Source organism: Amphibalanus amphitrite, unplaced genomic scaffold (genome assembly GCF_019059575.1).
Source record: "Amphibalanus amphitrite isolate SeventyFive unplaced genomic scaffold, NRLGWU_Aamphi_draft 000360F_arrow, whole genome shotgun sequence".
Lineage (NCBI taxonomy): Eukaryota > Metazoa > Arthropoda > Thecostraca > Balanomorpha > Balanidae > Amphibalanus > Amphibalanus amphitrite.
Window position 1 is genome coordinate 152,855 of NW_024881854.1, and position 23,651 is coordinate 176,505.

Below are 23,651 nucleotides of genomic sequence, written 5' to 3' on the forward strand. Positions count from 1 at the left end.
GGCGCCGTTGTGGGGGCTCTCTGAGACACTGCTTTAGGGCTATCACAGGCGCGCGTGGGGCCCTCAGAACTGCTGTTACGGAACGGACCCTTCATAGGCCGACAAAAAGATATCAAGAGGTCACCGGTGCCTTCAGGAGCCTTGTGGGGTTCTCAGAGACTGGCATGGTGCGCTCAGACGCCGCTAGGACCCTCCGAGTCACCTGTGTGGGGCCGTCAGGGTCGCTGGTAACTGACAAGGGCCCTCAGAACCGCCCATGTAGGGTTTTTAAAGGCATTGGTGTAGGGCCTCAGAGTTAGGGGTGTGGGGCCCTCAGAGACGCCGGTGTGGCGCTCAGGGGCGCCGGTGAGGGCCCTCACAGTCGCCGTTATAGGAGCCCTCAGAGAAATGGGTGTGGGGCCATTACAGGCGGGTGTGCAGCTCCTAGAGCTGGCCTCCTATACGCCGGTTAAGACCCCCAGAGGCCGGCAAGTGGCCCTCAGAGGCTGGCTTGGGACCCTTATGGAGATAATGTTGGTACTTGTGGGCCCATGAGGTGTTCTTACGAGCCCTGTGGGGCCCTTCTGAGTCCAAATATAGCCAACGTGGAACCTCAGCGTCCAATTGGCGCCGCAGGGCCCCTCAGCCTCAGGCCCGAATAACCCGATGGGCCCCTGAACCTGATGGGGGGGGGGAGGCATGTGCCTCACGGGCCCACCTGGCTACGCCACTGAGGAAAATCGTAAACCCATAAATATCGAAATGCGACCACCTGTCATTTTTTCAACGATTATTGTGATCGTCTGATTAACGCCAGAGCCTCGTAGCTATAGGGTAACTGTGGGGAAAACGCACCCCAGGGTTAAACGCCTCCCCTAAAAAAAATCGTAGATCTTATCGACGGATAGGTGTTTTATCCTGTCTTTCATAACAGTCAACTGCTTGTTTACGTAGTTCTCTATTTCCGGTTCTGCGTCTTGAGGAGCAGCGTGGGTAGGTGCTGATGCTGGTTTTGGGTGTTGTTTTTGTTGTTTTTACAGAAGATTCCTAAGCTTTTGATGCCTTCTTTATAGGGTAGCCTGGGGCAAGACGCCCCAGATAATTTATTTTGCCGCATAAATTTTGTCCCAAATCACCTGGAAGGCCAAATTTGTGCTCAATGCGTTCTTTGGACATTTTACTTCCCCGCAGGGGGCTGACCGTGGTCAGAGCTGCTGCTTAGCCGGGGTCATCTGGCTCCGGCTGTGCGGCGGCTGTGACTTCGGCCAGTAAGGGGAGTAGCGCCCCCTCGGCCCCAGCTTGACGCGCGTTTTGACCTGGACTTGCCTTGCTTACTGGATGGATTGTCTGCAGGATTGGCCCCGCAGGGGGTTGGCAGTGGCCGGGGTCGCTGTTGGACTGGGTTCCTTGGGCCTTTACCCCGCGGCGGCCCTGGCCTCGGCCAGCAAGGGGAGTAGCGCCCCCTCGGCCCCAGCTTGACTCATGCTTGCTTACGACTTGCTTTGATTGCTGGATGGACAGATGGTACGGTCCGACTTTTCCTGGTTTTCGTGGTTTTGTTTCTCTTGAGCGGTCTTTGTTTGCTTTTGCTTTGCTTCTCACCGGATGTCCGCGTTTCGTTCGATCACAGCTTTCTGATTCTTTTCCTACCTTTTTTCGTTGGTTTTGCACCCGCAGGAACACAGCCGAGTTGGGCTAGTGTAAGGGGAGTGGCGTCCCCTCGGGTACCAGCCGGTTTTACTAGGCTAGGCGAGCCGACCCGTACCCCAGGACAACGGGATCCTGGAGGTTGAGCCCCCCACCGTCCGGAGCCAGTCGCGGTGGCTGGGCAACACGCCTCTTTGGCCCTGAGTTCTGTAAGGGCGGGACACTCAGTGGGGCGCCGCACTTGAGGAGCCATTCCCAGTCGTGATGCCGCCGGGGGTGGTGTCGGAGAGGTGTCGCCGGCGGGGTTCGGGCACTTGTGCTCGTCCTCCGTCGGTGGGACTGATCTGTCGCTGCCCCTGGCGGTGACTCGGCGAGGCGTCAAGGGAGGAGGCGGTATCCGACCGTGGGGGGTGGTGAGTCTCTCTCTCCCCCGCGGAAGGTGCCGCCAAGTCCCGTACAGTCAGCTCGGCCGTCCTAGGCCTTGTAGCGGCGCCGTTGCGGAGCGTCGGCGGCCGAGCTGGCGGAGACCAACTCACACTGCATGGATTCTGAACTCCTTCCCCCGACCCCTACCTCGACCTCGACCTCAACCACGACCACCTCGACCTCGGCGACCACTTCGACCTCGGCGACCACTTCAACTCCGGCCCCGCCCGGATGTCCTCGCCCCCAGACCTCGACTGAGGCAACCCCTCGACCACCCGGTGATCTTGGGAGGCCGCTGCCTTACTTTCTGCTCATGAGCTCAACCGATCAGGATGAGTCTGGCCAGCCTATGCCGCTCAAACTCAATCCGTTTCAAAGAGAGCAGGCACTCTCGCCTCACTGTCAGCCTCAGCGTGTAACCCAACGCCCAGACGGGACCCTGGAAATCCACCTGACGAACCAAACTGAGATCCGGAATATGCTTGCCCTCAAAGAAATATCATTCAAGGCACGAGATAAGCAGGTCCGCAAAATAGAGGTCAAAGTTGAGCCACATCCGTTCAAAAATTCAGTGCGGGGAGTGATCACATGCCCGGACCTCCGCGGCGTGGCGGACGACGAAGTCGTGGACGGAATGGAAGGGCAAGGTGTCACCCATGCCCGCCGCATCCGCCGTAAGGTGAAAGGATCTCTTATGAACACCGATTCAATCGTTTTAACTCTGAACCGCCCCACCCTCCCGCGGGAGGTCAAGGTTGGCTATCTTGTGGTTCCCATTCGTGCCTTTCTTCCGGATCCAGTCCGGTGTTTCAAATGCCAGGCCTTCGGGCACGTCTCCTCGAAGTGCCGGGGAACACAGCGCTGTGGGGTCTGCTCAGCTGAGGGGCATGGCTCTGACGCTTGCCAATCGGACAGTGTCAAATGTGCCAACTGCGGTGGCCAGCACCGGGCATGGCACCGCAAATGCCCTAAGTTTTTGTTCGAGGCTGAGGTGCGCGCATTGATGACGAAGGAGAACGTCTCCTTTCGCGAGGCGCGGGACAGGGTGCGACAGCGCACTCCCGCACCTTCGCTTTCATACCGAGATGTGGCCGCTCGGCCACCCCAACCTGCTGCAAGCCGGGTCGCCCTCGGACCCGGGGTGAGTGGTGCCCTCAGGAAGGCCGGCAATCTTCGCCAGCTTTCTGTAGCAGAGCTGATCCAGCTCCTCTCGGGGCTCATTGAGGATGACACCCCGCCGGCTCCCGCAGCCGATTCTGTGCCAGCAGCACCTGCTGCTGATGCACGTCGCCGGGCAGAATCTGAGGATGACTGGACCGTTGTTCACCCACGGCGCCGCCCGTCGAGGCGCCAGTCTCCAACAGCCACTGTACCACCATCTCCGGGATCTGACAGGGCGATCAGCCCAGCAGTGCTGGAAACCCTGAAGCGAGGAGAGGAGGAGCGACGGGCGAGGGACGCCAAACGTGCCAGACTGGCCGAGAAGGCCAAGGAGGGGAGGCCGTCCCCAGTGGTGAACGCCCCGGCCGGCTCTCCGGCCATGCCCCCTCCCCCTCCCCCGCCTCTCCCGAGGCGGCCCCCTCCGCCGTCCCTTGGGGCGGCATCCGGAACCCTCAGTGTGCCGGATCCTGCACCCAGCCCCCCAAGCTCGGTGCTGGCCGAACGCAGGCGTTCGGCCAAGCGTGGTCCCCCGTCGCCGCCAGAGCAGGGCCCTGGCCGGGTGCGGTTTGGCAACCGAACCGTTTCAGGCCCTGTGGGACCTCGGTCCCAGTCTGCCGACGGCCGACAGAGAACTAGCCACGCGAGGATTCAATACGAATCCTCTGGGGAGGTGATTTTCTAGTCGTCTTTCTACTCAATCTTTTAAACAGTTTTATCGCCTTCTCGGGCTGTTTTACGTCTGAACGGGCTTTTAAAGCGCTTCTGCGCCTCTTTTACTGTCTTCTCCATGCAGAGTTTCTTACAGTGGAACTGTAGAGGACTCCGCAGTAGCCTTGTTGATTTACAGACGGTGATCCGTCGCGACTGTCCTCTCCTGGTCTGTCTACAGGAGACGAAGCTGAAACCAGAGCATCACCTACATTTCAAAGGGTATTCCATTTTCAGGAAGGACCTGGATACCGACTCAGTTGCTCACGGTGGTGTTCTCGTGGCTGTCAGCCATAGAGTTTCGACGAGACCAATCCCGGTCAGATCCCCACTTCAAGCGGTCGCTGTTGGGGTGGCTCTCGGTCACCGGGAGCTAACCTGTTGTTCACTGTACTGCCCACCAGGGGAGTCTCTCCCTGTGCAGGATCTTCGTATGTTACTGGCAGAGCTACCTCAGCCAGTTTTGATTCTAGGCGATTTTAACTCTCACCACTCTGCATGGGGATGTCAGACAGTTTGCACCCGTGGTCGACTTTTAGCATCTTTTATTGGCGATGAGGACTTATGCGTCCTTAACTCCGGTGCTCCAACTCATTTTACTCTACCTTCTGGCCAGACATCAGTTCTAGATCTCAGTCTTAGCAGTCCGCAGCTCGCTCCTCTTTTCACGTGGCGCGTTGCTGCGCACCCAATGGGCAGCGACCATTTTCCGATCTGGCTGGACCTCCGGGAGCATGGCTCAGTTGGCTGTCGGCCACCCAGGTGGAACTTAACGAAGGCAGACTGGACCGAATTCGAGGCGAGACTGACAGAGTCATTCTCAGATGTTCCAACATACAGTTTGTCAGTCGATGATTTCACGTCCAAACTCGTCGAGGCTGCCGAAGCCTGCATACCCCGCAGTTCCGGTATGCCCCGACGACCACCAGTTCCGTGGTGGAGTGATGCCTGTTCTGATGCAATTCGTGCCCGAAAGCGTGCCTACCGTGCCTTTCAGCGGAATAGTTCCACGGCCAACATGATAGCTTTTAAGAGAGCCAGAGCGGTTGCCAAGCGCACTATCAAAGAGGCCAAGATCTTATCTTGGAAACGATATGTCAGCACTCTTAATCGTTTTACTCCAATCGGCGAAGTATGGTCGCGCATAAAGCGCATCTCGGGCCGGCACTCCTCTGTACCCTTACCCGTGCTGAAGGTGGATGGAAGGGACATCATGGAGCCAAACGCCGTTGCTTCGGAGATAGGCCGCGCCCTCTATCGGCGGTGTGGTGATGAGTCCCTCGACGAATCCTTTGTCAGGCACCGCTCGTCTTGTGAAGCTTCTGGGGTCAATTTTAGCACCTCCGACGTTTTGAGCTACAAAGATACTTTTACAATGGTTGAGCTCAAGTCAGCTATAAGCTGTCTTAACCCTCGCCGGACCTATTGGTTTTCTACATACGCGCCGGCCGAGAGGGGGGGGGGGCGGGTACGACCCCCCCCCCTCGCCGTTTCGCCCCTGGTGGAGCTAGCGCGTCGCGGAAAAAACGAGCGTGTGCGCCGTTACGAGACGCAGAGATTGGTACCCAATTTTAAGGTCCTAGGTCAACCGGTGACCTCTGAGGTCAGGTCAAGTGCCCCAAGGTACGGTTCAGTTTTTGGTGAATAACTTCGCAAAAAACGGCCGCAGAGCGCCGATTTTGGCAGCATCGTGTTCGTCTCGCTCAGGCGCGTCGAATGATATACTTTTTGTCCGGGTCAGGTCAGCTTGGGGTGTTGACCTCAGGTCAAGGTCAGGTCAGCACCCCCAGGTCACGAAATTGGTCGAAAGGGGTCATGTCGCATATCATTCGATTCGGCAGGTCTTCCTGAGTCCATTGGTGGCTTTCCCGGCTCGCTAGCTCAATTTGATCAAGAGTTATTGACGAAAAACTAATATGACCTTGATGACGTCATAAATGACGTCACGCAAGGTCAACATTGCAAAAGTGACGCATCTAACCTTGCAAGGAGTGCATAAAATCACGATTCTGTGTGCTTGAGATAGTTGGAGATCGTTCCCGGCGCCAGAATAGCAGTTTGAATTTTTCCCCATTGACTTATAATGGTGAGGTCACGAAAATGACCTGACCTCATATGACCTTTAGGAAAAATCCGAGATATACAAGTTGTGAGACTCATAATGGATACTAGATCCTGCAAGTTTCATTTCCCTGTGACATCTCCTCTGGCAGTGAGGGCGTTGCGAAGTTGCGACATCTGAAGACCGTGCAGAGGTTCACTTATGACGTCATAGGTCAGTGACCTGACCTGACCCAAAAATGCGGTTGGTGTCAAAAGATGCGGCTTGGATCAAAGGTCAGGTATGCCAAGTTTCAGCTCTCTATCGCCAGCGTGTTCGGAGCTATCGCGAAAAAACCCTATGGGGGGGCGGCACCCGCCCCCCCCCTCGGCCGGCGAGGGTTAAATGTGTCGCAGAAGGCCCGGATTCTATCCACAATGAGATGCTTCGCCATCTCCCTCCGGTTGCTCTGGATGCTCTCCTTCAGCTGTTCAACCTCCTATGGATGACGGGTGTTTACCCAAACTCCTGGCGGGAGGCAGTTGTCATCCCTGTTCTAAAAGCAGGGAAGAGCGGTTTGGACCCTCTGCACTACCGCCCAATTGCGCTCACATCCGCCGTTGGAAAGCTGTTGGAAAAGCTGGTGAATATCCGACTTACCTGGCATCTGGAGCGGCACGGACCTCTTGCCAATTCTCAGTGTGGTTTTAGAAAGCACCGGAGTACTGTCGACCACGTTCTTACTCTTGACTCAGTTGTCCGCTCGAATTTTAAACAAGGTCGTCAAGTAGGCGCCTTGTTCTTCGACATTGAAGCAGCGTATGATACCACTTGGCGATTCGGTATCTTACAGAAGCTGCATAAGCTAGGCATTCGAGGCACGATGGGTCATTTTCTAAGCAGTTTTCTTGGTGATCGTTTCTTCCGTGTTCGTGTGGGCAACCAGTTATCTGAGCGGTTCGCCCAGATTAATGGAGTCCCACAAGGCGGTGTGCTCAGCGTGACGCTTTTTGGTGTCATGATCAACGACATTGAAAAGGTCCTCTCTCCAGCCATCGGCCGCGCTCTTTACGTCGATGATTTCGCTATTTGGTGCAGTGCGGCGTCGACTCGATCAATGGAGCGACAGCTGCAGATGGCAGTTGCTCGAGTGGAGGCATGGGGCAAGGAGAACGGCTTCCGGTTCTCCTCTGCAAAGACGGTAGGCATGCAGTTTTCCCGTAAGCGTCGCCCCACTGCACCCATGGTGGTGAGGCTCTACCGTGAAGCCATACCAGTGGTTGCGGAGGCCAAGTTCCTTGGCATGACTCTTGACTGCCGACTCACATACCGAAGTCACATAAAGTGTCTCCGTGACAGATGTCTTAAAGCTCTTGACATTCTGAAGTGTGTCGCTCGCATGTCCTACGGCGCTGACCGTAGTACGCTACTCCTTCTTTATCGGTCTCTGGTGCGGTCCCGTCTGGACTATGGATCTTTTATCTATGACAACGCTGCATCCTCATCCAAGCTTATCCTTGACACTGTCCACCACGCAGCGATTCGCATTGCGACTGGTGCTTTCCGAACTACTCCTGTCGTCAGCTTGTTAGCTGAGGCGAACGAGCCCCCTCTGGCCTTACGAAGGCAGATGTTGGGCATGCGATACGCCATCAAACTTCGTCAGTTCCCTTCCCATCCTGCTCACGGACCGGCTTTCTCCAGGTCGCTCTTAGCAGTCTTTGATGGCGACGAGAGGAGCCGCTCTCGAGTTTTCTGCACCCGAACGGCCGATCTCCTCCGAGATTGTGGCCTAAGCACTCGGGACATCATGCGAGTTGTTATCCTGCCTGAACCGCCTTGGAGGTTATCTGTCCACTCTGTGGACCTAACCCTATCAGGCACACGGAAAGACCAAATTCTGCCTCTGGCCTTCAAGGCGAAGGCATTGGAACATATTGAATCATATTCAGGCCATGCCGTGGCATACACCGATGGGTCCAAGTCGGACCTCGGTGCTGGCTGTGCCTTCGTCTGCGGCGACGCTGTGCGATGTTTTACTTTACCTAAACATGCATCCGTTTTTACCTGCGAATTGGTCGCCGTCCTCAAACTTTTGTGTTTTATCCAGATTCATCCCGCTCGGTCATATCTTGTCCTCTCCGACTCATTGAGCGGACTCCAGTCCTTGACACAATTCTATCCACTTGACCCCCTCGTACAGGAGATTCTTCTCCGTTTGACGGCTCTCGACCGAGAGGGTACCTCAGTGACTTTTTGCTGGATTCCTAGCCATGTTGGTATAGCTGGCAATGAGCGGGCGGACCGTGCTGCGAACCATGCGGCGCGGCAGCCCTGCTCCCGCCGGTTCCCTCTACCGGCCAGGGACTTTTTCCCTGCGGTGAGCTCATTCTTCCGCGGAAAGTGGCAGGAGGATTGGAGCAGATGTCAGACAAACAAGCTGCTACGCATCAAACCGGGTTTGGCAACCTGGTTGTCTGCGTCGCGCAAGTCGCGTCGAGAGGAGGTTATCCTCTGTCGGCTTCGCACAGGGCACACTTTCGGTACCCATGGACACCTTATTGGCGTCGGCCCAAGACCTGTTTGTGCGAGATGTGGCGACAGACTTTCCGTCCGACAGCAGGGGCGGATCCAAGGGGGGGGGGGTCACATGGGTCATGGCCCCCCCTTGAGGCCCGGGGGCCTAAAGACCTGCCAGGGGCACCACCGGCCTATCAGGGGTATCACAGTCCTGGGCCTGGCAGGGGCACCACAGGACCGCCAGGGGCACCACAGGCCTAGCAGGGACACCACGGGCCTGGTGCCCCTGGGCCCTGACAGGACTGTAACGCCCCTGACAAGCCTGAAGTGTCCCCGGCAGGCACGTGGTGCCCCTGACAGGCCTGAGGCGCCCCTGCAAGGCCGGTGGTGCCCCTGGCAGGCCTGTGGTGTCCATGGCAGGCCTGTGGTGCCCTTGCTAGGCCTCTGGTGCCCCTGACAGGCTTGTAATGCCCCTGGGCCCTGACAAGCCTGAGGTGCCCCTGACAGGCCAGTGGTGCCCTTGCTAGGCCTGTGGTGCCCCTGGCAGGCCTCTGGTGCCCCTGACAGGCTTGCGGTGCCCTTGGAAGGACTGTGGTGTCCCTGGGCCCTGACAAGCCTGAGGTGCCCCTGGCAGGCCCGTGGTGCCCTTGTTAGGCCTGTGGTGCCCCTGGCAGGCCTCTGGTGCCCTTGCTAGGCCGCTGGTACCCCTGCGCCCGGAGAGGACTGGTACCCCTGAAAAGTCTGAAGTGCCCCTCGGCAGGCCCGTGGTGCCCCTGACAGGCCCAAGGTGCCCCTGCGAGGCCGGTGGTGCCCCTGGCAGACCTCTGGTGCCCCTGGCAGGTCTGTGGTGCCCCTGGCAGGTCTGTGGCGCCCCTGGCAGACCTGTGTTGACTGGTGCCCCTCACAGACCTGTGGTGCCTCTGGGCCTTGACAAGCCTGAGATGCCTGGCTATGACAGGCTCGTGGTGCCCCTGATAGACCAGTGGTGCCCCTGGCAGGCCTCTGGTGCCCCTGCTACCCCTGCGCCCGGAGAGGACTATGGTGTCCCTGAAAAGCCTGAAGTGCCTCTCGACAGGCCCGTGGTGCCCCTGGGCCCTGACAGGCCAAAGTTACCCCTGCGAGGTCGGTGGTGCTCCTGGCAGGCCTCTGGTGCCCCTGGCAGGTCTGTGGTGCCCCTGGCAGGCCTGTGTTGACTGGTGCCCCTGCTAGGCCGCTGGTGCCCCTCACAGGCCTGCGGTGCCCCTGGAAGGACCCCTGCCCCTAGGGGTGCTCATGGGCCCAACAGGCCCGTTGTGCCCCTGACAGGCCTGTCGTGTATACTTGCTAGACCTGTGGTGCCCCTGCTTCCTGGCAGGCCTGTGGTGCCCCTGGCGGGCCTGTGGCGCCCCTACAAGGCCGTAGGTGCCCCTGACAGGTTTGTGGTGTCCCTGGAAGGACTTTGGTGCCCCTGACAAGCCTGAAGTGTCAAGGACAGACCCTTTAGACGCCAGGGTCAAGTTCGTCGGACTGACAACGATTTGCTTACCTGATAACGTTCCTGGTAAGTACTCACTACTCAGCGTCCACAACATATATACACATAGAACATTCATATATACTTGCTTACAATTGGTAAATGTGGTTGTGGCTAAGAGTTAAGATACTGACTAAAAATAAAAAAATAAAAAGAAAAAACTGAAAATGGGGGCACCACCAAAATGAAGTGGACGAAATCCGTTGAGTTTTTAATTTTGGGTATAGGTAGGGGCACCACTTCGATTCATGACCCTCCCCTTGGAGTTTTCCTGGATCCGCCCCTGGTCCGACACGTTTTTCTGGAGTGTCCGAGACTGGAAGCTGAGCGGCTGAAGTTTCTGGGCCTGCGCGGAGCCCAGCTTTCTTTGAGAGCAGTCTTAGGTGACGAGTCCTCTTTGCTAGACTCTTCTCGTCTCTTTTCGTTTATTGCGGCCTCCGGCCTTCAGGTGATTTTTAACGCCCGACACTGAGGAAGTTAAATAAGAAATGGGCGCGATATAGCCTCGCAGCTGGTGCGCCCTGTCACTCCAAATCATCATCATTGGACATTTTACTTTAAATTGCACCCCTCAAATTCATTCACTTGTGATCGGACTCCAAGCTAGGAAGTGATTTGTGAAGCAACTGCAAATGGGGCATTTTGCCCCAACCCCAGGGCAAAACGCCCCACGGCATGGGGCAAGTAGCCCCATACTTTAGATTACAGATTTAACGTGGTAGTTGGCTAAATCTTATGTGAGAGGTCCGTTACACCTCTGAGGGCACGGCGCTGAAGTTACCACTTTCCATCCTGTCAGGTGTTCAGCTATGACACTATTGTATGAGCAGGTTTTTCACCTGCCTCATAAGACCAAATAATAAATTATTGCAATGCAAATGTTTACAGAATACTTCCTTTGCCATCCAGTTGCTGGGAAAAATACGCATAAAGGCATAGAAACTTACTGTTCGCCAGCTACCGAACATTAGAAAGTGGGTAGCCCGAACAACACATGAGGTAAAACGCCCCATGGGCTTTTTGCCCCGCGACCTACTGGGGCGTTTTACCCCATCACGTAAGTAGTTGGGTCAGAGAACAACGCTTTGCACTCCAGCAAGACATAATTGAACACGAACCAACCCGGCATGATAAGCGTTAGACAATAGTTGTTCAAAATACATAAAAGTCGTTAACCTGATGTGGCCCATAAAAGAACGCCATGATGCATAATCTGACAACAAAACATAAAAATCACTCAAAAAAACACATTTTTGGCTATGTCTCCCGAAAGAGTCATCACAATTTCTTTCCAGTCTGCTCATATAATGATCATATAGTGCACGTTTTATAGAAGAGAGGATGTTTCCCCAGAACTCTGCCAGTTCCGAGAAACATCGGCGAGGCGTTTTACCTCGGCGAGGCGACTTGCCCCGGTCTACCCTATCACAAAACTTGCTATTGTGCACATCACTCAAAACTGCGTTTTATTGTCATTCTGTTGAATTTATTATGCTGCGGCGTTAGTGGCGCGTTTTTTGTCAATATTTTGTTGACCGGAAATGGAGTGGATGGGGAAAGACGCCTACTCGATGCATGGGGCAAGACGCCCCCAGTTTTCTGAAAGGGGGGCGTTTTGCACGGTGGTGAGAGTGCAGGTTAGCGCCCTGTAGGTCGGGGCCGAAAAGGCCTCTCCCTGTCCTTTTTTGCTGATATATCCTAAACGACTGCAGATATCGTCACCAAACTTTCAGGACTGCTCCGGGCATCCATTTTACACATTGCAACAACATTTTATTCCAAAGGCTATGATAGGTTGGCCACAAATGACGTCAGAATGACGTCAAGTTCTGCCATGTTCATCATTTTCTGTTGATGGATGGGGTGGGGGCGCTTTGCACATGGGTGTGGGCGTATTACCCAGGGTGTGGGGCAAAACGCCCTTTTGTAAGGGTATGCGGAAACCTTTTTGGGGGGTTAAATACCACACGCAAGTGTCTTTTCTTGGTCTCAAAGCGTAGTAAAAAGAATGAGCTACATGATGGTGCCCAAAGGTTTGAGTAATCTGGGTTGGGTTGAGTGTCAGAAGGTTTCGCGCTTAATGGGGGCGTTTTTGACCTATTCACCCTACCGTTGCCTCCCGCGCAATATCTGCCCCTGTGGACCGCAGGGGCTGCTGCACCGGTGCTAATCGCGATCATCGGTTTCTGTCACCTTAGTGACCTTATTACAGAGGTGCCGGGGCTGCTGCCGAGCTGCCGGCAAATGTACGACTTTTTTCGGAAAGATGTTTATTGTAATGAGGTAGCCAAGTACTAGGACGAGCAGTATGATTTTGAAGAACGTTTAACCTTTGGGAAATATTAGTGGAAATCCCGGGATTATCAGTACCTATAAGTCAATGGGAGAAAATTGAAATGCGCCTCTTTTGGATGAAAGACATTATAAACACTCCCAAACACCAAATTACAAGTGGTTTAGACACACTGAACATTAAAATGGTGTCCGTGACCCTTGTTTATGCCCTGAGGTCATCTTAGGTCACGAATGGTGTCTAACAGTTTTTCGCTAACTTTTGATAGAGGCATGCTAGAGCGATGAAAACGCCTTAGATGTGTTCAGCTCGACGATACGGATCAACTGATATGCAACATGATCCTTTCCGGTCAGGTCATGACCTTGACCTGAGGTCAAATTTTCAAGTTGACCTTTCAAGGTCAAGTTATAGTTCATTCGATGCGTCTTGATGAGAGGAACACGATGCCGGTAAAAGTAAGCTCGTACAAGGCTTGGGTCAAAAGTTATTGCAGAAAACTGTTTTCGAAAAAAAATCGGCTATTTTTGCAGTTTTTGCCCCCTGCAGGTAAAACCGTTGACGTTAGGTCAAATCCGAGAGAATTACTCAGAAAGGGCGTTAATAGGGCTATCGAATGCGCTTTTCCGCGGCGCTGTAGCTCTATTGGTTCCCGAGTTATGCGTTGGCTTCTTGGAAATTTTCGACATTCGACCTGGAAATCGGCGAAATTTTGCCTTTAATGACCTGTGGTGACCTGACCTATGACCTGACCAAAAAATTGACCGAAGTGATTTCGTCATCATTTTTGGCGTTCTTTCGAACGCCGCCTTCCGCGTATCGCTACGTGGCCCAGGAGCCGAGTTACAACTAGCCGAGTTACTATTCAGCCCAGGGCAGGCTGAATAGTCGTCAAGTTCTGATGTTTAGAGAACATACCAGGTGGTAGGTAGGTACAGACAGACACTAAAGTCAGCAAAAAGTGGGGGGGGGCAGTTAACATTGCTGCCCCCCACACCTCCGAAAGTGGGGGGCAGGGCCCCCAGGCCCCCTCCCCCCTGTTCCTACGCCTATGATTGTGCTTGCATGTTACCTACGTTTGATGGCTGGGTCTTCACTTCCAAGCAATCACCAATCACCGTTCTGCAAACGATGTTGAACCGTTAGTTTTCAGGATAGGTGTGAGCTGCGTGCCCCCTCGCTAGGTCTCCCTTGCCCCCCCCCCCCCACAGACAGCAAATGGTTCTAAGAAGTCGTTTATTCAAATATCTTTACGCCGATGTTCCAGCATCACCGCACTCGGTGCTCATTGGACGTTCCAGTATGGACGGACGAGTCCATTATTGTGCTCATCCAGACGGGGGAGGTAGTTTCCATCCCCGTCGTGTATAAACAGCACGGAACAAGGCAATTATGTTTGTTTGCAACTAACAAGGCTAAAAAATGATTCATTTTGTAATGAATAGATCGGCGCAGGTACCACCTCTGGTGTGTGGCCCCGCGCCGGCCCGGCTCGTCTCTGTGTTGGCCGTGACGCCGGCAGCCGGAGGTGGCCGCCGGCCGGCTCCAGTCGGCGCCGCGCGCCTGTCGCTGCCGGCAGTGGCGGATCCAGAGGGGGGGGGGGCAAAATGGGCATTTGCCACTCCTAAACGGCATAATTTTACCATTACGCCTATGGACTAGGCATGGAAAGAATCGATAAATTGTTTTAGTTTGCCCAACCCAAACATTTCTGAGCTGGATCCGCCTCTGGCTGCCGGCGGCCGGCGGCTCTTATCGGGGCCGCCGCCGGCGGTCGGTATATCAGCAGCGGCGCCGGCCGGCACCGGCCAGTCCTTCTGTGACAGTGCCACAGTGACACCTAGTGTTTGCCTTACGTTAGATCGCTTACCTATTATATCTACCTACATAGATACAAGTATGTCTAAAATCATTGATGCCGCTCGCTTTTACAGGGTGGAGCGGAATTGGAGGCTGGTGGAGAGGAGGCTGGACCCGGTGGTGCAGCAGCTGGTGGCGAGGTGCGGGTCGGCGGCCCATCTGGTCCCCGACACGCTGCTGTTGGCGAAGGACCTGGTGGACAACCACGGGCCGGGACAACAGGCGTACATCACCTACCAGGAGGTCGGTGACGCCGTCGGTGATCTGCTGAGCCGCCCTCTGCTGTCGGCGCTGGCGGAGGTCGGGGCCGCCGCCGCCGCCCGGTGCCGTCACTGCCAGCCCCGCCAGCCGCTCCGGCTGGTCACCTCTAACAGGTCGGGGAGCTCGGCTGAGGGGCTGTCTGACGGTATCGTCGGTGTGGGGGGCACGTCAGACTTCGACATTATGTTAGAGTTTGACGGCCCCTTCCGCTGGGCGCCGCCGGGCGCGGAGAAGCCGGCCGACATCGAGCCGCGCTCTGCGCCGCAGCTGTGGGCCCGGCCGACCGACAACGCCGGCTTCGTGACGCTGCACTGGGTGCGGACGGACCGGTGCGGCCACGAGGAGCCGCTGGAGGCGCTGCCGGCCGACTCGGTCCGTCGGCTGATGTACGACTTCTGTCGGGTCATGATGGATGGTGAGATCACCCCCACCGGCCCGGCAGTCAATGTCAAGGGGCCTGGTGCTAAAGACGGCGGCAGAGACTACGTCTTCTGCCTGCTGGTGCGCGGCTGGTGGCCCGCGCCAGTCTGGCCCGACGGCGCCCCCTGGGAGACCAACTTCCCGTCGGCAGCGGCGCGGGACGATATCCCCCGGTTCGGGGTCCACCTGGTGCCCACCGGCCGGCCGGGCAGTAAGACGGAGTTCATTGAGTACCGCATCTCGCTGTCTCGGGCGGAGCTGCTGGCCGTCCGTCAGCTCTGCCCGGGGCTGCGGGCTGCGGTTACAGCCCTAAAGGCCATTAAAAAGATCCTGAAGGAGAGCGGGGTAGCCATTGGCGACTCATTAAAGTCGTACTTCATGAAGACGGCGGCGCTCTGGCTGGCCCAGGAGCCGCACGGTGGACCGCGGACGGGCGTCACGGACGGCGTCCACCGGCTCCTGGACTGGCTGGAGCGGCGCCTCGATGAAGAATGGCTGCCCTGCTTCTTCTACCCGGCCATTAACGTGGCGGCGGAGCTGACCGCGGACCAGCGGCAGGCCATCATCGGCTCCCTCCGGCTGGTGAGGGAGCACCTGACACCCCTTCTGATGGCCTGCTGTGAGGAGCAGTGGTCCCTGGACACACTGCTGGAGGGGCGGCCGACGGAGCCGCTCTCAGAGCGCCAGCTGCGGCTCCGTCTGGGACGGCTGCTCCTCCGGCAGGCTGTGTTTGAGGGCATCCAGTTCCGCCCCACGGCTCCCTGCTGGGAGAGCTGGTGGAGTGGCAACATCCCCCGCCTGGCCCGCGCGGCCCCCCGCCTGCTCCAGTGGCGCCACCACGTGAGGTCGGGGACACACTACCAGCAGTGTTACCTGCTCATGGCCTGGAGCGTGGTGGACCCGGCGGACCTGGCGGACGGCGAGCCGATGACGTCACCGGTCGGTGACGTCACCGTCACGCTCGACGTGACGCCGCTCACCCGGCTCCTCACCGACTCCGACCTGGTGCTCCTGCTGGGTGAGCCGGCCGCGGTGGCCGCCTGGTGTCGCCGGGAGCGGCCGGCCGGCCTGACCGCCGAGCCGGACACGCCGCGGGGCCGGGCCGAGCTGCTGCTGCGGCCCGAGCTGCTGCTGCGGGCCCTCGGTGAGGCCGTGCCGCGGGAGATGGACGTGTGGCGAGAGGTGGACCGGGAGCTGAAGGAGGCCTGTGAGGGGAACTACCGACCACCGGTCACCTACCAGTGGTGCCGGGGGTGTTTGGAGCGGGCCCTCAGCTGTGACCTGCAGCACTGGCTCCGTGTCAAACTACCAGAGATGGACGGCCCGTCGGTGGTCGCCACGGCCGGCCTCTGGCGCCGGCGGATGCAGCAGCTGCTGTCCGGTGACCGGCTGCGCGCGGCATACGACGCGGCCGTCGGCCGGTGGCCGGACCGGTGGCAGCTGCTGCAGCATTACCTGGCGGAGGACGACACACAAGGTAAGTCCGCCGCCGGCACCGCCGCGCGGGTTTCGCTTTGGTAGCCGAGTTACTGACTGAATCTATATTACTATTTGAGGAGGGTGCGTCTGTCCGTTACCGAGGTCCCGACTTGGTGGTGCTTTGCGTGGACTACAGGCCAGACCGTTGCACCTAGCCCGGTGAAATTTGCACAACTTATAGATCAAGGATGCGCGACGTGCCTTTGAGGGGTCTCAGCTCGATCGGGTCGATAGGGATCGCGAGGCGCGTGCTCAAAAAGTGCAAATTCGCGTCATAGACTTTACATGTATAAATCGGCGTGCGAAATCGGGCGAAAACGGCTAATTTTGGCCTACACGGGTCCAGTTCCCGTGCAATATCTTGGTGACCAGGGGTCCGACCGGCACGGGGAAAACAGCATCGTGTACAGAATTGAACGGGCTATTGAATGGTGTGCAATGCAGAGGATAGCACGCGCCACGTGCACCGGAGAGGGCACTTTTATTTGAAAAATTGCGGTTTTTGAGGGATTTTGGAATTAATTTTATTTTTAGGTGACCGTTAAATGGAGCGAGTTGAATCAACGCCTATTTGCAAGAGAAAGGTACCGCCTCTCATATAAAAATTGTGAAAAGCTGATTGATCCAAATCAAGGTGGTGCAAATCACAGGAGAAAATGGTGTTTGTCAATTTTGTGCCACTTTATTAATCACACGGGGTTTGCTGCATAACCTGATACCTTTGGCAATTGAATATGGTACCATTGGATAGAGCATTCAATTCTGTCCAATATTCACTCTTCATTTTTGCATGATTAGCAACAGTATCCTTAAAAATGTAAATGTTCCAAACCATTACATTGTCATTTTTAGCGAAATTCATCGATGGCCCTCAAAAGACTTCACGCCAGTTTTCGAATCATTCTAAAGTAGAACGCATGATAATACGACACGGGCACCTCGATGCGATGTATCTTTTTGTTTTCTTACAAAATGCTTGGCCGTCAAAAAGCAATCAAACGAAATGGATACCAACCAAATCGACACAGACCAACCCAATACCCACGGGTCAAAAATAACCCTTCTTCGCGTTGCGGAGCACGCGGGTAACCCTAGTAAATGCTATTTAGAAACACAGGCAAGAGCAAATGGGTGAACCCGGCCGCGAACCCACGACCTCTGGCTTGGAATGCGACTGCGCTAGCTATTACGCCACGAAGCCACTCTCGATTAATAGACTTATTAGTGAGTTATAATGAAAAGTAAATTATTCTCCGGGTGGCTCCTCCCCCTCCCGCTGACACAGACACACACAGACACACACACAAGTGGGCGGTTCACTCCGTCACCCGGTGGCCACAACACTGGACCGGATTGGTCATCACTGTACAACGGCAATACGAGAGACCACCGACTGTTCAATGGCCGTGGACCGATACTAAATCAGAATGTGACCCGTGGCATTGATCAATTCTACATATATAAGTAAATAATATGATATAATGCTATGATCAGTATGATTGTATGATTAGATATACGCTCTATTATATGGTCCAAATGCGATTTACCTATATCATGCTAATGAATAGGTATCTGTAAGAGTTTGCATCTCTCTAATGATGCCAAAGTTTATGCAATTCCGTTAATACCTACCTCCAATACAATACCAATACCACGGTGTTGAAAAGCCTCAGTAGCGAAGACTGCCCTTGGAGACAAATGTCCAAGATATGAGCTGCAGTCGGTGCCGAAAGCAGTTTGACAGATAGCAGCACCGTCAACTGATGCTTGTGTAGGTGGCAGCACCAGTCACAGCAACACCAGGCCAGAGCTGCAATCACAAACAAAAGGGTTATTGGCAACGAGACGCATATTGTTGAAAGGTGCGTCGAACTCTACGAATACAGCAAAACGGGAAGATATGCCAGTCATACTAGTTTATAGAGGAAGCAAATTATAAATCATTTTCAGCTGCTGCATTGATTGTCTTTATTATGTTTGCGTTTCAGCCTACCTTCTGCCAGGCTACCAGATTGCTTGCTACCTATAGGTAGCCAGGATATTTGCAATAAAATAAAATGGTTCAGCGAAACTAGATTCAGCAGATGGAAAATACATTATTGTGCTAAATACAATTATAACGTTTGTATAGAGTTAGACTTGATCCAGTCCAAGATACCCATCTGCTGCCGTCGGTGCCGGAATATGCCGTCAGATGACAGGGCCGACATCAGAATAGGAACCGATTGAAATGTCCAAATCAGTCTCAGAAACACCAAAGTCGAGCTGCAAACAGAAACAACAAAAAGATGTCAGCGTGACCGAAACGTGCAGCTGAGTGAGCAATTATTGTCATTTCTGGGATGGACAAATAGGAAACAAATCAAGAAACGAACAAAACAACAAACATGCATCGTTAGCTCATGTTGAGGCCATCGCTATGGACAACTCAGAGTCTTGCATATCTGAAAGTGGTTTGACAAAAATTGACTCTGGGACAACTTTGCACAGAAGGGCTAGGGCAGGGAAGGGCAGGGCAGGGAAGGGCTAGCGACAAGCGGTAAACGTATGGGATACATTCGGTTGGTATCTGCAATTTTTACACGGTTTTTATTTTTCTCTTTCAAGTCAGTGCAAAGATGACGTTGCAGGGGTGAAACTAATCAAAGTTGTGGTGTGTGAGGTCAAGAAAGTATTTTTGTAGGTACTCCTGTGCTCCTTACCTGTAAGGCGCTATCCGGATCGTTGACACCAAGCGGCCGCCGGCGAGATGTGCCTCCGATAGGTGAATTGATACTGCCCCTGAGAGTCTAATGGTACCTGGTAAGACGTCTGAAAAGACAGCCTCAGATTCAGATTCACTTTCAGAATCACATTCGGACCCCCTTAGATTTTCATAAAAACTGGTCCATGGGTACAGTTTTGGACGCTGATTCCAATGGTGAAGTCTGTTTTTCGCCACATATAATACTTTGGCCCCTAGAGGCATTCAAAGTTTTTTTTTGGGGCGAAGGGGGACCCCCTTAGATTTTCATAAAGACTGGTCCATGTGTACAGTTTTGGACGCTGATTCCAACGGTGAAGTCTGTTTTTCGCCACATATTATACTTTGGCCCCTAGAGGCATTCAAAGTTTTTTGGGGCGAAGGGGGACCCCCTTAGATTTTCATAAAAACTAGTCCATGGGTACAGTTTTGGACGCTGATTCCAATGGTGAAGTCTGTTTTTCGCCACATATTATACTTTGGCCCCTAGAGGCATTCAAAGTTTTTTTGGGGCGAAGGGGGACCCCCTTAGATTTTCATAAAAACTGGTCCATGTGTACAGTTTTGGACGCTGATTCCAACGGTGAAGTCTGTTTTTCGCCACATATTATACTTTGGCCCCTAGAGCAGGGCTGCGGAGTCGATGGATTTTCGGCGACTCCGACTCCGACTCCGACTCCGGCTTTCAAAAACCAGCTCCGACTCCGACTCCGACTCCTGGCAGAATTGTCGACTCCGACCGACTCCAACTCCCGACTCCGACTCCGCAGACCTAGCAGGGCTGCGGAGTCGACAGATTTTCGGTGACTCCGACTCCGACTCCGGCTCGGGTTTGTAAAATCGACTCCGACTCCGACTCCGACTCCGGTCACAACTGTCGACTCCGACCGACTCCGACTCCGACTCCGACTCCGCAGCCCTGCCCTAGAGGCATTCAAAGTTTTTTGGGGGAAGGGGGACCCCCTTAGATTTTCATAAAAAACTGGTCCATGTGTACAGTTTTGGACGCTGATTCCAATGGTGAAGTCTGTTTTTCGCCACATATTATACTTTGCTACCTAGAGGCATTCAAAGTTTTTTTTGGGCGAAGGGGGACCCCCTTAGATTTTCATAAAAACTGGTCCATGGGTACAGTTTTGGACGCTGATTCCAATGGTGAAGTCTGTTTTTCGCCACATGTTATACTTTGGCCCCTAGAGGCATTCAAAGTTTTTTTGGGGGCGAAGGGGGACCCCCTTAGATTTTTATAACAACTGGTCCATGTGTACAGTTTTGGACGCTGATTCCAACGGTGAAGTCTGTTTTTCGACACATATTATACTTTGGCCCCTAGAGGCATTCAAAGTTTTTTTGGGGAAGGGGACCCCCTTAGATTTTCATAAAAACTGGTCCATGTGTACAGTTTTGGACGCTGATTCCAATGGTGAAGTCTGTTTTTCGCCACATATTTTACTTTGGCCCCTAGAGGCATTCAAAGTTTTTTTTGGGGCGAAGGGGGACCCCCTTAGATTTTCATTAAAACTGGTCCATGTGTACAGTTTTGGACGCTGATTCCGATGGTGAAGTCTGTTTTTCGCCACATATTATACTTTGGCCCCTAGAGGCATTCAATTTTTTGAATTCAATTTTTTGAATGCCTCTAGGGGCCAAAGTATAATATGTGGCGAAAAACAGACTTCACCATTGGAATCAGCGTCCAAAACTGTACACATGGACCAGTTTTAATTAAAATCTAAGGGGGTCCCCCTTCGCCCCCAAAAAAACTTTGAAAGCCTCTAGGGGCCAAAGTATAATATGTGGCGAAAAACAGACTTCACCATTGGAATCAGCGTCCAAAACTGTACCCATGGACCAGTTTTTATGAAAATCTAAGGGGGTCCGAATGTGATTCTGAAAGTGAATCTGAATGCCTCTAGGGGCCAAAGTATAATATGTGGCGAAAAACAGACTTCACCGTTGTAATCAGCGTCCAAAACTGTACACATGGACCAGTTTTTATGAAAATCTAAGGGGGTCCCCCCTCGCCCCAAAAAAACTTTGAATGCCTCTAGGGGCCAAAGTATAATATGTGGCGGAAAACAGACTTCAGCGTTGGAATCAGCGTCCAAAACTGTACCTATGGACCAGTTTTTATGAAAATCTAAGGGGGTCCCCCTTCGCCCCAAAAAAACTTTGAATGCCTCTAGGGGCCAAAGTATAATATGTGGCGAAAAACAGACTTCACCATTGGAATCAGCGTCCAAAACTGTACACATGGACCGGTTTTTATGAAAATCTAAGGGGGTCCCTCTTCGCCCCAAAAAAACTTTGAATGCCTCTAGGGGCCAAAGTATAATATGTGGCGAAAAACAGACTTCACCATTGGAATCAGCGTCCATAACTGTACACATGGACCAGTTTTTATAAAAATCTAAGGGGGTCCCCCTTCCCCAAAAACTTTGAATGCCTCTAGGGGCCAAAGTATAATATGTGGCGAAAAACAGACTTCACCGTTGGAATCAGCGTCCAAAACTGTACACATGGACCAGTTTTTATGAAAATCTAAGGGGGTCCCCCTTCGCCCCCAAAAAAACTTTGAATGCCTCTAGGGGCCAAAGTATAATATGTGGCAAAAAACAGACTTCACCATTGGAATCAGCGTCCAAAACTGTACCCATGGACCAGTTTTTGTGAAAATCTAAGGGGGTCCCCCTTCGCCCCAAAAAACTTTGAATGCCTCTAGGGGCCAAAGTATAATATGTGGCGAAAAACAGACTTCACCATTGGAATCAGCGTCCAAAACTGTACACATGGACCAGTTTTTATGAAAATCTAAGGGGGTCCGAATGTGATTCTGAAAGTGAATCTGAATCTGAGGCTGTCTTGACAGACGTCCTGGTAAGAGGCTACTACGGTCTGTTTCTGCAAAAGAGAAACAAGCTCGTCAGTTGCGTTCCCTATCTGAGACTGAGCCATTCTCCGTTGAGTGGCCAGGAATGGACCGTGCTCGATGTTCTTTCACCCTCGCCGCACCTATTGGTTTTCTACATACGCGGCGGCCGAGCGGGGGGGGGGGTAGGGTATGACCCCCCGTCGTTTCTCCCCTAATAGAGCTAGAGCCGAGCGTCGCAGGAAAAGCGAGCGTGTGCACCGTTACGAGACGCAGCGATTAGTACCCCTAATTTTAACCCTCGCCGGCACAGGGGGGAAGGTGGTTGATGCAACCCCCCTAAGGTTTTTCGCAAATAACTCGCGTAAAAAGAGGCCGATCGCGACGAAACTTTCAGTACCCTCGCATTGATCAAGTTTACACCTACGCTAAAAAAAATTATGACCCTGACTCAAATGACCTTTGACCTGTGACCTACTTTCCGAGACCATGTTTGGACGGAATCGCGATTCGGCGTATGTCGGCTCGCATTAGCCGCGCGTTTGCAAGCTTTTCGTGGTTTCAAACGCTCAAACATGTGATTTGATGTTGCTCCCATGCATTAGGGTGGATGTCAAGGCCACCTGAAGGTCAGGTCAGGTCATTGACCTTTGTGACCTCGTTTCACTTTTCGAGTTATACCTACATGTTTCTAGGCTAATTTTTTGAGCTGATTTCGAATTTAGCAACCATTTAAGCATTTACGAAGTGGTTTTGGTGCATTCGTAACATGTTACGAAGCTGTCAGAGGCGGTTGACACGTATTACGAATACCCGTCACAATCCCTACCGGTTGACCTGACCTGACCTGACCCGACCTGGTCTAAATGCTTAGACATCATCTCTGATCAAAACTAACACGATATTCGTGATCAGCACCCCGGAAAACCCCATAGCAGCCACACTTTACGACTTTCTAACAGGTCCCGATTTTCCCGATTTTCAGGTAATTGACCTGACCTGGAAGGTCACCCGATGACATAGGACCTTAACCCTCGCCGGCACAGGCCATTTCGCGTCCTTCGACGGCACAAGGGGGGGGGGGGTTGGTACGACCCCCCTCGCGTTTGGCCCCTGATCGAGCTAGAGCTTCGCGGAAAAAACGAGCGTGCTGCCCGTCACAAGAGGAAGCCGACGATACCCAATTCTAAGGTCCTATTCTAAGGTCAAACGTACGCATTGAGAGCTGTCGACTGCTTTTTACCGCGTCTTTCTAGCCCTCTTAGTTTTTGAGATAGAGGTGGGTGGTAACATACCTATGCCCCCCCCCCCCACTAGGGCGAAGTTGGCTGAGACTGTCACTGGGGCGCGGGTAAAGTTATTGTGACGTCGTTCCCGGCGCCAAAATAGCAGTTTTAATTTTTCCCCATTGACTTAGGTATTGACATTGACTCAGCTAATGGTGAGGTCTTGTGACCGACCTGAACTCATGTGACCTTAACACGCGCACCGACGGGGGGGGGGGCGGATATCCGCCCCCTGAGGTTTTTCGCGAAAAGCGGGAAGCGCCGCGAAATTTAGTACGACTATTCTCTTATTAATTTTACACATGGTGTGCAAGTTTGAACCTCCTAACTTTTAAGGTCAGGTCACCAGGTCACTTTGAATGACCCAACCTCAAGTCACTTTTTTGCAACTTTGTCACCGTGCCAGAGCTACAGTAGATGACGGAGGCCTTTGAATGTCGCAGGA

At 53.7% G+C, this 23,651-nt stretch overlaps 1 protein-coding gene and 1 long non-coding RNA gene across 2 annotated transcripts; one reads left to right on the forward strand and one right to left on the reverse strand.

The window, feature by feature from the left end:
- Positions 1–3,137: 3,137 nt before the first annotated feature.
- Positions 3,138–4,218, forward strand: LOC122389501 (formin-like protein 18). The gene is made up of 3 exons (XM_043381614.1): positions 3,138–3,193; positions 3,448–3,772; positions 4,213–4,218. Exons 1-3 carry the CDS (start codon positions 3,138–3,140, stop codon positions 4,216–4,218), a joined length of 387 nt encoding a protein of 128 aa, XP_043237549.1.
- Positions 4,219–18,001: 13,783 nt separating this feature from the next.
- LOC122389492 lies at positions 18,002–19,063 on the reverse strand. Its single transcript, XR_006257981.1, has 3 exons — positions 19,011–19,063; positions 18,467–18,573; positions 18,002–18,118 (listed from the first exon to the last, which is right to left on the reverse strand). It is a non-coding gene; the product is annotated as an uncharacterized LOC122389492 (long non-coding RNA).
- Positions 19,064–23,651: the final 4,588 nt, after the last annotated feature.

What these genes read in the sequence shown, in the direction of transcription:
- LOC122389501 (XM_043381614.1), top strand. Translation starts at nt 3,138, where the DNA reads ATGTGGCCGCTCGGCCACCCCAACCTGCTGCAAGCCGGGTCGCCCTCG. An exon ending in GGGTCGCCCTCGGACCCGGG is followed by an intron (nt 3,194 to 3,447) that starts GTGAGTGGTGCC and finishes GGGATCTGACAG; the next exon opens with GGCGATCAGCCCAGCAGTGC.